Source organism: Gymnodraco acuticeps, unplaced genomic scaffold, assembly GCF_902827175.1.
Source record: "Gymnodraco acuticeps unplaced genomic scaffold, fGymAcu1.1, whole genome shotgun sequence".
Classification (NCBI taxonomy): Eukaryota; Metazoa; Chordata; class Actinopteri; order Perciformes; family Bathydraconidae; genus Gymnodraco; species Gymnodraco acuticeps.
In genome coordinates, this window is record NW_022990047.1 from 3366896 (window position 1) to 3384031 (window position 17136).

Here is a 17136-nt window from a genome sequence, read left to right on the forward strand (position 1 = left end):
TGTTTTCAATGTAAACATGACAGCAGTGTGTTGCTCAGTCAGTGGTCAGCAGCACTGAAAAAAAGCTTTTCTACTGTACTCCTGTGCACATGTACCTGTAGTTATTAGCTGCTGCTGTCTGGGTTGACAGCTATTCAACTTTTCTATGACATCAATTGCAAATCTCGTTAATGTAAAGGCGTCAATTTAAGTGAAGCTTTCACCGTTTAAAATAGTGATGTGTCAACCCTATCAACATTATTTATTGAGGTTAAAAGCTTTGGAAGCTAGTATCTCTTTGGTTTTATTTGTCATTTTTTATAATTTTAACATGTTCAAGTAGTCCGAGAGAAAGCTAGACTTCTGCATTCCCTTTTGGCTCTGTTTCCAAACTGTAGAAAATGTGACTGTGAAGGGAGTATTTGGCCAATCAAAGGTTAAGAGTGAGATTTATCAAAAGATAATCTGACAATATCGGCAAAAACAGTGACAGAGAGAAAATATTGCTAATGGTTTTGCTTTCTGCTATCTATTAGCACAATCTCTCTCTGTGTCTGAAAAGCATTGCTGATATTGTACCGTGCGAGTCATAAAACACAGAATGTCACATCTAAGTGCTTTACACGCTCCTGGGTTTGCAAGGAAAATATATGGCAACTCTCATAGAATGGTTGCTATATAAGTGCATTGGGATCACTATCACTCTTAGGGTGATGGCAACATGAATGACAGTTACCCACACAGGTTATTCTATCAATTGCATTCATATGCCCGTGATCAGCACTCTTTTTTTCTAGGGTTCTGTATTTGCCACTGATATTCCTCACCACCTTCAAAAAACTTTTAATGTGTAATTGTTGTTATATTGCTTGATTTTAATTTGACTTCAACTATATTTATGTGTTGTTCTTTTCTTTTCACTATCTCTGTAAAGCGACTTTGAGCACCTGTAAAAATAAATCTATTATTATTATTATGGTTATTATTATGATATTCCACTCACAGCCAAGGTGAAGGGCATTTGTGGGTGTGGTACTCGAGGCAAAAGATCATTATATATTAGAACAAAATTATATTTTCCAACGTTCTCACTGTCAACCAAAATGTCTGGAATCGTAAATCCATTCACAGCGAGGTTTGTGGACTGTCACTATTTTTTAATGGGACCTGTGTGGCATTTAGCCCCAAACAACATTTCCTGCCTCAACAGCTCGGTGTTGAATAAAAGCAGCCACCAACACAGCTTGATAAAGGTTATGAGGACATTCTTAGACTGTAGGAATGTAGCATATTCATCTCAGCTATTTCCCCCACACACAATCTGAAGAAGTATAAAGTGAATCTGAAAAGTGTATTTGCTTTGTTTCTATAAAATGTCTTCTGTGTTATTGGATAACGTGAGATTCTGATAGTGACTATTATTACACATTTTATTATAGTAGCATATCCCCTGTTGCCTTCACAAGACAGCAATGTAATAATTTATACATTTTACATCTAATTAGCATTTTTATGCACAAGGAATGTTTTTAGCTTGCACATAAAATCAAAAAGATGGTATATAGTGTTTGCTCGAAGATTGTTTTTCTCTGTAGTGTGAGGTGCTTTGATATAAAGTCTGTTAGGTAGTGTGTTCAGTTACAGGACTTAAGAGTAATGTGTGAAATGTAAGTTTTATCAGTGTAAATGATGTTTTCTAAATGAACCAACACAATTGTTTTCAGCCAGTGCATTAACTTTCATATTTAAAGAATGTATGAAAAGGTTGATTTAAAAACAGGACAGAACAAGAGCCCTCTGGCATCCTACAGTTCTCTCTTCTGGCGTTCTCTGTCTATGAGAATATTCTCTCTCTCTATATAAAATCAATTCATAAAAGAACCCGACAACCTTACAATAGAATACAAATGGACACTGCTTGTGATCTCTCCTGCGTAGGAACAGTACACACACAGTATGGCATTGATATACTGGTCCGGTACTCTCTCAATCCCATGTAAGAAAAAAACAACTTCCTTTCACCATGTTGGCTTTTTCATGCTGACTCAACTATTATGGTATGAGTTATACCACTGTATGCAAGGTATAGATTGTTAGCTGGGCTGTGTGCAAATGGGCCAGATGTCAAAATCTGAAAATCATTCAAGCAAGGTAAATGTTCTTGTTTCTGGATGTTTAGACGGATGACTGCCAATTTTTCCCTCTAGTTAACATTTAGATGCAAATAGTGATTTTGCAAAACTAGAAAAAAAAGAAAAGCCAGACACACAAAACGACTGCCAGCTGTTGTGTTGTTTTTGTGGCTTTATTTGCATATTTACAGCTATGTGGTACCTCAGATTGGGTCATGGGGACAGATGGAAGGACCGCGTGGACTGAACAGAACATAGAGTTTGACAAGCTGTCATTGACGCTGGCATCCTTTTTTCTTGTGATATACACACTCTGAGTTTGTAATCAAATCTGTCTTTTGGCCCTTTGTTGCTAACGTAGTGCTACAATGAGCCGTGAGAGAGCTGACAACAGTCTTACCTGTGGTTCTTTCTGCAGTCTGATGTGCATCCCCGAGTGGCCAGACACAGCTCTCTTCTCCACGGCATGATGCCTGAAGTGATAATAATCTCCAAAAACCTGCACAAACAGAGAAGGAAAAGGTAATGAGTTCACCTGCAGCATCTGGACTCACAAAGGCAAATGTGCAGACAGCGTTAATTTAGGAAAGAGCTGAAAACATGTCCATTGAACATTGGAGTCTGGCATTTTCTGTCTATTAAAAGCGAAATGAGTATCTATTACCGAACAGGCGAGCAGAAACCATTATAATATTTCCACTCGCAGCACATTCAGTCTTAACCACTGAAGTGCTGTAAAAGCCGCATGAGAGAACTGTAGCTGTCGATAGTAACACAATGGGTCTTGTATCATTACTTCAATGAGCTGTTAAATGTTCACTAGCCAGTGCAGTCTAAGATGTTTTGTTTAAGATTTGAACAGAGCCCAGAATCATGTTTTAGCTATGGGATAAATAAAAGAAAAAGCTCTCTATTCCAACACAACCTGGATGAACTGATGCTAACCTGGAAATGGGATGAAGAGCCTTAAGCCCTTTGCATGAGAAAATGTCAGACACACATTTGTATACACACACCAAACAGAAAGTAATCCATAACACAACAGCAGCTAGACACTATAAAACATGATTAGATGCATCCATTAGAGGCAGTGTCACTTCAAAGCAAGACTGAAGCATCCGTCAAACATCCCGTCAAAGCGCTTTTAAGAGCAACTTCAAGCATCAAGCTTTTTTTTAGTAAGCCTTGCTCTTAAGACACACACGGAGCAGCCTGCCTCTCCCCGAGTCACGGTCAAGGAGAGGTGACCTGAGAGCAAGATTGAGTTAAATAATTCAGATGTCCAGAGATAAAAAAAGACAAAAATAACCAAACAGTGAGCGGAGGAAGAGAAAGAAGAGGAGCAGCCCAGCCACTCTTTACAAGGGTATTCACAGGAGAGACACCTCCATTTGAAGAGGAAGCATTGCAATCTGTACAGTAGTGCCACTGGGGACTGGCTCACCTTCACAAGCCCAGTGGAGCGGAGGAAGAGAGGAGGAAGAGGAGAAGGGGGGAGGGAAGGGGGGGGGGAGGAAGGCGCAGGGTTTGACAGGCCGACCAGGCAGGATGGATGTGTGTGAGGCGGGAGAAGAGCAGACGCAGCAGGATGGCAGGCTCTCCTGGGGCTGCAGGCTGATTCTGCAGGCAGGCTGTCTGCGAGGGCCCAGACTGAGCTGGAGCTCAGAGGCAGTCTCTGGCAGTGCTGATATAACACTGCCAGCCTGCTGCCAGCCTATTACTATTCATTTGTCCAATATTTGTAATTAGGACCTGATTTGAAACCACTTGCTGTGATCATTTCCACATAAACTGAGTGGCCATCAGTCTTAAATGACTCAACGTTGTACAAAAATGATTACTTTTCCCTTGGAGTTCGGGTTGCACAAAATGATGTGTGTGAAAGATGAATAAGGCTGCTTTGTGAGGAGACAGCTCTGCATACAGACAATTCTTCAATGATTACAAATGTGGCAAGAGTGGTAAAAAAGTGTCAACATAGGACAATTCCCTGGGTTAAATAGCTTGATCATTATCACTACAATCCAAGATATCAAGCAGATATATGCCAAATAGGCAATATACCGTTGTATAGCTTAATTAATATAGCTTACAACTGACAGAAAGGTGAAATATTATCGCAATAACAGGATAATCTCCTTGGAGACACTCTTGTGGAAGATCTTATGTTGATGCTGACTTCTTGACATCTTAAGTAAATTCAGTACATCAGCATCTGACCTTACAGGAACCCCTTCATGAATATAACGTTAAAGCAATTCAAAAGGAAATAGACTCTGAATTATGCAAGATTGAGGTGAGATGAGGGAAGTGACCCAATATATTAACGAGACCTACTTTCCCATTGATTGCGGCAGGGCAGGAAGCTAATTTTCGCGGCGCAGAGGTGGGTTTTCTGTCGGACAGACCTATTTCCTAGAGTGGTGATGTCCTCATTTAGACCAAGACTCTATGGGTCTTGGGAAATTGAGATGGAGATGGAAATATTGGTGTAGCTGCCTGAGTCATGCCTCTCTTTAGTTTGAACCAGAATTAATCATATTGCGTGAGTGTGTGTGTGCCAGCGGTAATAATTGAGAGCACTGCAGGTCATTAGTCACCCTGCCACTATGCTGCGAGTCTGCCTGAGAGGTATACTGCCCTTTACACTCATATCTCATGTGATTCTTACTGTTGTTTCTCACCTATTTCCATCAATATATAACTTCCTGTTGCCTTGAGATACATATTTAATGAGTACACACTGTATTTGCCTAATAATAACTCTTCAATTAAAACTGTCAGTCTAGACAGGGGATGTAGAGATGCAATTAACGATTATTTTCATTATGAAATAACCTTCCAATTGTCGGTGGATTCATTGGTTAGTGCGTTCGTCAATAAAATGTCAGAAACGAGTGAAAAATGCTTAAAGTTATACGATCCGACCAAGTATACAAGATAGTGATAGTGTTTTTATAATGACATGAATGAAGGAAACACCCATATATCTAAAGGCTGTTCAATATACCGATATTAGATAAAGTTGATATAATATCGATATATTGCAAACCTTAATTGACTGTAGTTTAGAGTGTTTATATTATAAACACTATATGTATATTTAGATATATATATATGTGATATGAGACTAGATATTATCTTAAATCTTTGATATTGAGATATGGCATAGGTGTCTTTTGCTGGTTTTAAAGGCTGCATTGCAGTAAAGTGATGTTGTTTTCTAAACTTAGAAGACTGTTCTAGCAGTTTATTATTCGCCTTTACCCACTCAGTCCTAATGTCCACATTGATTATTTATCCAACATCACATTTAGTTAGTTCCTCCATATGGCCCAGCATAACAGCAGTAAAAATAAAAAGTCCAAATAAGTGCAAATCTGAATGCAAATATACGATTATAGGATTGGGGTAACCCCAGGCAAGTGGAATAATGAAGGTTATGAAGGTTGTATAAAATATGTATCCATACCAGGGTATTTTACATTTATGAATATTAACTTATGGCAGCTCTGTGAGAAATCAGAGTTGTGGCAAACTTGTGTTTTCAAGACTTTCCCAAATGTAACCCTAAGGCCAAAAGCAAACTGTTGCATTCATTAATTTTCAGGCTCATGTATGTAATTAGAGCATGTAGGCTATAAAAGCAAAAGCCATACAGCATTTTACATTTTCAAAGAATGCTCTCATCTGTCAATGTGTTAAATAACATGTGAATCAAGCCACCACTAATTAGTAACAGATCTTTACAGAAGATTGGTGGATTTTAGAAATAAGATGGATTTGTATTGAATAAGAGAATGGCTTTAGAGCCTGTGTAGTCAGGTTTACTGCTCTCTTCACTTTATCCGAAAGAGTATATTTCAGTTTATCTTCTCTGATAGTTTCAGACTTTGGTCTAAATGTCCTTCTAAACTCCTGTGAAGGTGACCAAGCTATAATAAATGGAGCGTATTCATCTCTTTTTCTCCCCTTAGATGACCTGATCTCCAAATCCATGCATTAATGGAGCTCAGTATTTTGATGTTCTTTATATAATATTAAAACATGACAGAGATTCTGTTGAGGTATTTTGCTGATTTTTTTGTTGGCTGAAAATTACACTGAGATAATGTTTTCTCAGTGTGGATCAGATTCAGATTCAGATGTGAAACCAGAATTCAGCAGCATTAGGTAAGTCATAATGGTGAAATATTTCTCAGTCTAAAATAACCTCTGATGAAGCTAAGTGCAAGGTTCTAAGTGTAACGTTATTGCTATGTACAGTATTTAATTGTTTGTTATGTATTAATGTTTTTTGATTGGCAATTGGTGACCAGATTGTAACGTAAAATTGCTTTTTTATTTTTTTAAACGAGACCTCCATGATCTTTTAATGGTTGCCTGAAGGTCCTTTTGTTTTCTTCAACATTTTAATGGATGAGATATTTGCCTTGCCTTTCATCAGCCTCCCTTAGCACCAACAGTGTGCACATCTAGCTCACTTTCGCTTACCTCAGCAAACTGCCAGCCATTTCGTATTGTTATGCAGTAACACAGTAACCTACGGTAGCGTCTGTAGGCGTTTTTCCCAGCTAAAACCCCAATCACAGAATATTTCACAGTCGTGGACTCAGTATTGTGAATGGGCGCTAATCGTTCATAGAGGTATAGGCCCAAAAAAAATATCAATCAAATACACACATTTTACAATAACCTAGCTGATCATCAGTAAAACATGTTTCTAAGTTATTCATGTTGTGTAAATTGATTTGTAAACAGTTCACTGTAATGCTTAGAAATCCATCTATAGCCTCCAATGTTCTCTGTCTCTCTCTTTCTATGAGTCAGCGAGCGTGGACAGAGAGACTTTTCCCTATTCAATCTTTGTAATTATGGTAATTTGCTTTTAGCATTGGACATTTTAATTTTAATTCCTTTAATTCAGCGACCGTTTTTGAAAGTGGAGGTTTGTCTAAACTGTGATATAATTGTCAAGTATTTCATGCTTGTAATTTCAACAACTTTGAACTTACAGGAGTGCGCATCAAAGCTGTGGGAGTCTGAACGGTGGCTGTGTTTGAAATGCTGCTGACGTTATGATAGCTTATCAAAAAAAAAAAAGTCCGAGAGATGTGTGGAGCATCAAAGAGGCATCATCATTTCTTCAGCCCACTCAGTGATACAGATGATTTTTATTTATTTAATAATCCTTGACCTTGCCTATTTTCTCTCCCTGCTCCCACTTGCTTCTGGACAATACATTTTAAAATACACGGTTCACCACAGCATGTTCAAAAGCAGAAGTCACACTACATTTTTCTACACTCCACGGGGTAATTCAAGCCATCTGCTGACGTTATCAATCACAGTGGTTGCTTGATTTCAAGGTGACCGAATGTAATGTCATGGTGTGTCTCTTATATCCCATACTCTGGTGTGTCCCTTTTTTTGGATCCCTCTATGGTGGCTGCCTTGGTCTCAAGCCACCTCCCGCCACGGATGTTAAGTCAATATTTTTCACAGGGGATTGGCTTCAGATCAGTGGTGCCGAAACAGAAATGTAGCAAGCTTTCACTGGGCTGTAACCTAATGCTGTTTCACATTGCAAGTGTTTAGGCAACTTTCCAATGTCAAAAAAGAGGGAACGTTTTATTTTCATTCTCATCAAACTAAAGAGGATAAAATTATGCAGAGCACGCAGTTGTTGAGAAAGTTGTTTCATACAAGACACGCTTTGGTGTTCCCAAGTGATAGGCAATGGAAAAGGTTCATAGTAAGATCTAATGTTTCTTATTACGGCACTTAAATTCAGCAGGGTGCTAACTCGAATAGAGGTTTGGTACTATAACGGCTGAGGAAAATAAGAGAATGTGTGTTGATATCAGCCGATTAAGCATGTGTATCTGTGTGCTTATGTGAATACAAATGTTCAGTATTCAGCATGGGAGCTTAAAAGGTCCACTACGCTAGTATTGACTGTGACAGACTTCCACATTTAGTGTATTCCCTTAAGCTTGTGTGCAGAGGCAAATCCCCCTTATTGGAACTGGCGTCAATCAGATCTATCTTTCATGGAAAAACACTAGCGTCAATGGCTGCTTGGAGACAAAGCAATAATAATAATTCACTCTAAACAGTGAGCACTGTAATTCACAGCCTGTGATATATGATTTCTCTAACCTTGGTGGAAGATGCAACAGTGGGCACATAAAAGTGTCAGAAACACACAGCAATGCACACAATGCTCTTCTGCTGCGCTGTGCAGTGCATGGAGAGGCACTCACAGGCAGCTTCTGTTGTACATCTGTTGTCATTGATTGCCACACAGCCCACCAAGCCTTTCTCCTCTTTCACTTTTTTTTAAAAACCTTGCCTCTCCTTTGATTTATGTTGCTTACTCAGAGAACCCACATCAGTTGTTAAAGCACACAGGGATTGGTGCTCTCGGTTGCTAACAGTTTATGTGCACAGCAAATGTGTTGTTGTGCGTTGGCATGGTGTGATATTTGCTGTTGGGTTAATAAAACAGTTGTGTTGTTATGGTCTCCACTGAGCCACTGGGCTTCCATCGTTTGGACTAATTACAGCTGAAACTCTAGGGTTCCGCTTAGTAGGAGAAAGTCATTATTTTACTCTGAAATAGAGGCTAATTGAGTGTTTTCAAATGAAGGGTAATTATTTGTCTGTATCTTAGCTCCAATTCTGCATTTTGCACGCTTCCTCTGCATTTAGCAGCTCAGGAGACTTGTTGTCTTGGGAAAAGCTGAGCCACAAAACTGTTTTGGCTAATTATGCGGCTGATTAGCAAAGATTTAACAAAATGCCTCTGAAGACCGTCCCTTTAGTAGTAGTGCAGAACCAGGACAGAAGCAGCATGAAAGGTGTGAATGCCGATTTGGGCCATTGAATAAATCTTCTTTAATAATATGGCACAAAGACCTTGAAGGTAAAGCTAGATCACGGTGTCCGTCCAGACTTATTCCTGCTCTGGGAGAGTAAAACACATTGAATATGAAAGAAAGGAGGAAATGAAAGTGAGGCCGGAGAAAGAAATACATCAGAGGACAACAGATGAGTGAAGAAAGGGGAAAAAGTTGGAAATGGCTACTAAAGTCATGCATGACACTTATGGCGCATTTCCACTACAGCGCAGAGCGCGGTTTAAACGTGCCGTGCCCGGACCGTTTTTGGTTGCGTTTCCACTAGGCGTAGTTCCGGCTACTGGAAACTTTTTTCACAGTTTTCTGGCCCCATAAAATCGAGGTTCTTTCCGGGCCAACAACCGGGCTGAGTATGCTAAACTAGTGAGAGAATCGCTGGCAACTACAACAAAATGAACATATTTTACCGTGATTTAGTTGTAATACACGTTTCAAAATGATGCCGAAGTAACAACATACTGATACCGGTTAGTAAAAATCATGAATTATTGCTTTGACAAGTCTGCAGACAGACGGCAGGCACCGGCTCCGCCTACACTGCGTTACTATAGTTACTACCCCAGTTCCTAAACTGTAATGGAAACGCAGCATAAAGTGAGCCTGGCTTACCAAGGCCTAACTATACCGTACTAAGCCGTGCGAGGCCCTGCAGTGGAAATGGCCCAACTGATGCCAGGCCTTTCACTTATATTACCATAAAACTACATTTAAGTTATTATGCTCATTTTCAGGTTCATTTTTGTATTATTTTGTGCCTCTACTGTCAGATGTGATTCACACAGCCTCTTTTCACCCTCTGTCTGAACAAGAGCCAAGTCTCATCTGATTGGTTAGCTGGCCGGCTCTGTTCAAAAGGTCAAACACTTTGACATGTCCCACCCCTTTGCCTATCACGTTCAATGTGTTGGAGTGCTAGCAAAGCACGAACGTTACATAGTGACGTCATTGTTACGTAAGTAAACAAAGGAGTCAAATTGGGGCATTTCAGGCAGGGTGAGAGTGTGTGTGTCTCTGGAGGGAACTTTGGGATTTAAGCTTTTGCAGACCATTTACATGCACAAAATCACATAAGGGAAAGGGACAACCTACAAAAAGTAAAATAGGGCCCCTTTAAACAGTTCTGTCACCATAAATGATTAGTGCCTTTAATTCTAATAAATGATGTTCTCATCCTCTGTGATTTTATTCCTGTATATACACAACATATCTCTCATGCCTTGATGCAATAGGTTTACAGTAAGATTCCACCAGAAACATTAAATGCCCATCATATATTCATCTCAGGCATTTGCTGCGGACATAGAAAGAAAAATGTGGAAAAAGTAGCATGCCTGGTGTACTTTATCTCTGTGGTGTCGTTTCTCAGAGAACAGATAAGGCACAGAGCAGGAAGAGGTTGCTTATCAAAATACACACACACGCACTCAGGGTAAAGCTACATCATCACTCAGCCAAACGCGTGCTCAGAGTGTCACTGATTCCACCAGCCTGCATATCGAACTTGCTGGTGTTCACAGTGATTTACATATGTGCTCGTAAGCACACGCACTTCACACACGAACGATTCCGAGCTCTGGCCTTGAGAACGGGAGACAGAGACCAATACAAAGAGGTTACATGTGAGGGATAGCGTGTGTGCGAGAGAAAGACCTTTAAATATTTCAGATCACTCCTTGTATTTTTTATTTGAGCTTTGTCTCACTGGGCTGATTCTACATTCTCTATAATTCTCTTCTCTATAATCCCTCTCTCGGTCGGAGAAATGTGCAACTCAAATTAGTAAACACTCAACTTTGACTATGCTTCACCAGAATATTCATGGAGGTTGGATGCTTGGTTTTTAGCAGCGCTCCAGCACAGCAGTGGATTCTCCATTTCTTCTTTGATATCAGTAATCATGCTGCTAACCTGCTCCACTATTACTAAGCGATGGTCCATAAAGCCTAGGGGTGAGAGGTAGCTGGTTATCCTTCATAGACTTTCTGTTACCTTTCATCGAGGAATGATTAAAAAGCAAGCAACAGGGAGGAGAAAAAAAAGAGAGAGGATGAGGGATATACCAACAAATATTTAGATGCATTGGTAAACAGAATCTTTGCATGAAACAGGGGCCACAAGGGACGTCTTCCACTTGCCTTGAGCAAAAGCAGGAGAAGACTTGATGATGTATGAAAAAACAACTTTAGCAGAAAGCAAAGGATTGAGTTCAAACTAGGTTAATTTCCAAGCCGACGGGAGAGGGGAAGAGTAAACAGACATTTTGAAGAGAACAGCATCACTGCTCTTTGGATATAAAGAAACGATGAAGACAAGCGTGCCATCACGGTGTGTGCATCTGACAAAGAGCTCATGCAATGAAGCATGTGTCATGCAAATGAGGAGAAAGACAAATAATAGCTGGAGAGTTCATGGAAAAAAGAAGAAAACACTTCAATACGAAAATGTTGTGAAATAATGAGTATGTTACAGTGCTAAGCATTCTGAAGTGCTGTTCAAGTACGACCAGAGTGCTGTTAGCCCTTAGTGAATGCATTGAGGCAACATGTTGCCTTGATGCCATGCCATGGAAATGTAAGAGCAATTCTAATCCGAACCAAAAAAGCACATACAACACACACTTCCCTTTCTTCCTCCTCCACTCTTTATTTTAATTGCACCCTTGTGCTCCTACATGACCTTCAATCTGTTTTCCACAGTCAAGAAAGGGCAAACTTTCCAAGGAATAAAAAGCCTGCCGCTTGTTAGTACAGTAACTACATGCATGAACAATCAATGTGAGGGGCACTCAAAGGGTTGTCCTATTGATTTTTCATAGACTCAGATCAGTCAATCTATCAATGGCTGCAAGATGGGAGGCAGGATCACTGGGAGAGGCACCGTGGCTGTACGGCTGCCGTGATGGACCAGGGGATAGGGAAAGTGTAAATGTCCTCTGCCTGATATGTGCCCTTCACTTCAAGGGCTCAGCTCAAGAAAATGGAAGCTGTCAACACCTTCAGAAATACAACAAGAAGATGCAACCCTACGGCATTAAAAAAACAAACAACCTTGAAACAGAAATCCCCCCACACTCTCACTAAAACATCACAGAGCGCTGAAGAAACACCTGCATGCACCGACTCACTTACAACTATGTATATCTCTGTGTTCAGCTCTCCATGTGTGCGATGAGGTCAATAAAGAGAGACGCCTCCAGCCTCCAGCTGTCCCCTGCGGCTGGTTCCTCAGACAGTGGCCTGTTTAAGAGCGCCAGGAGTCTGTGAGGCTGCTGTATTATTCATTTGCAGAGTGTAACTCAGCCCACTGCTCTATTCCACATCACCTATGCTGAATTCCCTGGTGCCAGCACAACCTCTGTCAGGCTCCGTCACCCTAGTTTTCAACAGCTGAAGTAAATAGGTTCCATTTCCATTCTGCACTCGTCAGTTTAATTCCTTTATTCTATGTGTCTTTCCCCTCAGCCCCCAGCGACGCTCCCCCTACTTCAGTCTATGAAAACCGACATGTTTGGTGCTTACATTTTATCCCTCTTCTCATGTTGTGTGAGACCCTTATTAAAATCATTCATGTCGTCCTATCTGCTAAATATAAGCCTGGTGAGAAGCCTGAGAGATTCAGGCTCTATGTGAACATGTTACAAATGAGACACATTTATCCTAGGTTTGCTATGTTTCTAGCCTTTTTCTGAGGTGCAGTTTTTTCTATTTCGCCTGCATAGGTCAGCACTTCGTGACTCGCCACACAGTGCAGTGCTTCCAGAGGTGAGGTAGGTTAGGTTTGTCCCTGGCAATCCAGCGATGCAAAGCAATTTGGCGCCAGGATTGTGCTGTGTGCTGCCTGTCGGCCCAGAAAGGGTCAAAAGCACTTTGTTCAAGACACACTTCTATTCCTTAGTCTTGTTGTCACTTTAATAGAAGAAGGCTCACACCATATAAAAACCTTAATTTTTTGTCTGTGTTACTGTTCACTTTCATTACACGTCCTTCAACCAGTAGACATCTACTTGCAATAATATGAATCTGTATTCCGATTTATCTTCAATAAAAAAGTAGTACTCTGAAGTCCCATTTTTGAGAACAAGTGATTTGGACTGAACCATGTAAGGAATTTTCCTGTATTAAATATGATAAAAAGTCAGGACAAAGTATTATCTAGTTTCACGGATATAGTATACACAGCTCTGGAAACATAAGAGAACACTGACAAATTATCAGTCTCTCTGGTTTTACTGTTTATAGGTATGTTGTTTTATCAGGTAGGTAGCTCAGAAAAAGACTGTTCTTGGCTGAAGTTATTTATTATAATTTCTTTCTATAAATATCGTGATTATACCCACGACCACAATAACTTTACAGTAATACACGTGATATAATGACAGCCTTAGTTTTCCATATATATTCTGCACCAGAATATATATATACATCAATATTTATAGCTTTTCATTAAAAAAACACACACACACACACACACACACACACACACACACACACACACACACACACACACACACACACACACACACACACACACACACACACACACACTCTGGGGGCTACAAGTTCAGTAATGTGTCTTATAGTCACAATGTTACCTTGGATACTGTACGATTGAATATTTAAAAAAGGCATTCAAAGATGAAAAAACACAAATATGTATTTTACAATTAAATGAAGGTGAAATGACTGAGAAAATGAATGAAGTTCTTTATTATTAGGTGAAATCAGGTCTTGAATGTCACATGCAAGAGACACATGGCATGGATTGAAAGAATTGTACAGGCTTATAAAGAATATTCTCACATTCCTTAAGATCCTTCAGCCACATAGATCAAAAAGAAAGACTCAAACTCCCTCTGAACATTTCCAGAGAGGGGCCCAGGACACACAGGCAGCAGCCATGGAGGTAGAGGAGCTGGGCGACTACAAGAGTGGAGGGGTGCGACTTTGAACCAGGCCTCGTCCAAATTCATGGGACATTAGGTCCAATCCTTGAACCTTAGAAGCACAGACAGTTGAAGACATCAAAAAGTAGAGAGTTTGAGGATTGGGGTCTCTGATTATTGAGAAGGTTTTCTTTCTTGAGCACAGCTTCATGAGTGCCTGAAACAACCTCTGCATGGGAGCTGGTTTGGTGCCAAAATGTGAGGGGCTGGTGGAGCAGTTGAAAGTGATGGCATACAATGAGTCACTGCCAAAGACTGTATTTATAAGGTCACTGCACAAATGCATTGGAAACAAAAAGGCAGATAAAGAAGCAGATCGTCCTTGTAAGCTTTTACACTCAACACAATTATTGATATTAACCCAAACCCAAATTCATATGTTGTCACTAAACACTCTAAACACATCAAATAAATAAAATGTGTCACTGGGGATAACTGTCAGAGCTGCTTCATGCAGAATTGTGTAAAGTAGCAGGCAAGATCAAAGGATGTTGTTCAGTTTGCTGACACTTTCTTGAAGTGCAGGCAAGGAAGTAAGAAGATAAATGTATACATACGTTATCTATTTATAGCTATACTTATGCATGAGTGAAACTCTTGCATCCCGTCCTCCGCCCACATGAGAAAAGGAAGACTTTATAATAATTCCTCCGTTTTTATTTATAATCAGCAAGGCACCCACTCAGGGAATAATGGTGTTGTTGAGATCGTGTTCAGATTATTTAATTAGTGTAAACGAAGGTATTGAACAGTTTTTCTTCAGTGGCATTTCTTCAGTGGCATTCAGCCAAGCAAGGTATGCTTTGTTATGGTGCAATTCAAGGCAAACATATTCATTTGCTGCAAAGGGCATGACATTTACACAAACCACTTCATCTCAACACAACACAGTGTGATCAGAAGCAAGCCCCGAGGCTTTAATCATTTTACAAGAAAACATTCAAAAGGAGGAGAGAATACACACATAATTGGAAGATGAATAGACCAGGAGGAGTGTTGAAGCGTTAAACCCTAATTATATAAGAGTTTACTTAGGGATGCACATATTGGTTTTTTGAAACCGATACCGATAACTTCCTGCTTCTCAAGACCGATACCGATACCGATAACCGATAATAATATAATATATATATATATTAAATGTACCTGTAGTTTTTGCACACCTGGTGGTAAAAAAAAGACTAGTAGTGAGCAAATGACATGAGCATTACTACTATGAACAAAACAAAGCCAAGAACAGTTTTGACTCTCGTCAAGCGTCATCATTTCTATGATGAAGTTAGAGATCGTTTTAGCCCTGGGGTCGTCTCTGGCAAACTTCTTGCCTTTTTCAAAAGCCTCGTCGATAGGTAAAAGCCCCGGTGCCTTTGCAGCTGGCTTTGGATTCGCCGCTAGTTTAGCAGCGCAGGCGTCTTCGTACACTTTTAACACACCATCGTAGCGATGGCGATGTTTCAGGTGACTAATCAGGTTGGAAGTATTATAGCTCGTTGCCTTTTTCCCTCCTCGTGGAACTTCTGCATTGCATTTGTTAATACAAATAGCAAGCGAACTATCTAACTCTGAAACTTTGAAATAGTCCCATACTATCGGCGACATGTTTGTTTACGGCCCCTACACACGGCGGCGTGCGTTGTCGCTTGCCGGCGGGGGGGGGTTGAAACTCGACCAACAACCAATCACATGAATCTCCCGCCCCAGACACACAAGCACGCGGTTTGATTGGCTAGAGCTTGTACTGGCATATGATTCGATTGGCTGACGCCTCCGCTGAGGCGTCAAAAGTAGAATATTGCTCTACTTTTGCAGCGAGCACCGCGAGAGAAGCTACGCTTTGCTCCCATAATGCAGTTCGGCGAATCGTGACGTCACCCCATTCAGAGTCAATGGGCAGAAGCGTTGAAGCGGCAACGCACGCCGCCGTGTGTAGGGGCCGTTACGGAGCCTACACACGGCGGCGTGCGTTGCCGCTTGGCGGTGGGCGTGTCTTGAGCTTGGGGAGTCAACCCGAGCAACGCGACCAACAACCAATCACATGAATGTCCCGCCCCGGACATACAAAGCAAAGCATTCATGCTACATCCATGCTGGCTAAATATACTGTCTATGCTTGCTAGCTGTCCATTCAAACGAAGTACACTGGCTATAAACTCCCCAAACAGGCGAAAACCTACCAGTTTCACCCACTGTCTCTGCCACCTCCCCCCATGCCTGGCTCCTCCGGTTTGTATCCCTGTAGGGTGATTCCCTACCGCCACGATAATTTTCTCCTCCATTTTTTGACATATGGGAAATAACTGCGGTCTGGCTCTCCCAACATACACGCGGTTTGATTGGCTAGCGCTTGTAATGTCAGATTTGCATACGCGGGATTTGATTGGCTGACGCCTCCGTCGAGGCGGCAAAAGTAGAACATTGCTCTACTTTTGCAGCGAGCACCGCGAGAGAAGCTACGCTTTGCTCCCACAATGCAGTTCGGCGAATCGTGACGTCACCCCATTCAAAGTGAATGGGCAGAAGCGTTGAAGCGGCAACGCACGCCGCCGTGTGTAGGGGCCGTTACTGTCCTGGCTTCACGGCCGCACACCATTTACGTCACAGCCAGGCATGAGTTAGGGAGGGCTGGATTTGTGAAAAACTCCCCTCTTCCTAAACCACTAATACCACAGTACTGGCAAAACGGGAGGAGCCGAGTGAAAAACAAGCGCCCCTCATCCCAATCCACCCACACCGCAGTATTTTTTTCTTTTTTTTACCCAAAAAATATATTGTATATTATCGGGGCTATTAATACTGTTATCGGGTTTATCGGGATGACGTCATAATTCCTAATATCGGACCGATAATTATCGGGCCGATAATTATCGTGCACCACTAGATCAAAATCTGAAGGACTGAACTACAAGTCCTATTTGCTATGGGTGGTGTATGCATCTTTTGTGGCAGCACTGAAAATATGAGAGAACACAGCACTTATTATAAAGGACTCTTGTGCAAGGTCCCATGATAGCCTTCATAACAATGATAAATGGCTGTAGCATTCTGGTAAGCTACATCATGTGACTACCGCCTATAAGACTGTTTCTATTCCAATAGGAGCATATAGGGAAATATTTCTGCAGAACAGAACAGCGGATTAACATCCTGGGAACCTTGGTAT

General features: G+C 41.0%; 1 protein-coding gene across 6 annotated transcripts in view; it reads right to left on the reverse strand.

Moving 5' to 3' along the window:
• furinb (furin (paired basic amino acid cleaving enzyme) b) overlaps positions 1-17136 on the reverse strand; it is a 119296-nt gene that overhangs the window by 43475 nt on the left and 58685 nt on the right. For all 6 annotated transcript variants that reach the window (XM_034215762.1, XM_034215766.1, XM_034215761.1 and 3 more), the window contains exon 3: positions 2512-2610. In XM_034215762.1, the coding sequence (XP_034071653.1) occupies positions 2512-2610 (99 nt within the window). The remainder of the gene's footprint in view (positions 1-2511; positions 2611-17136) is intronic.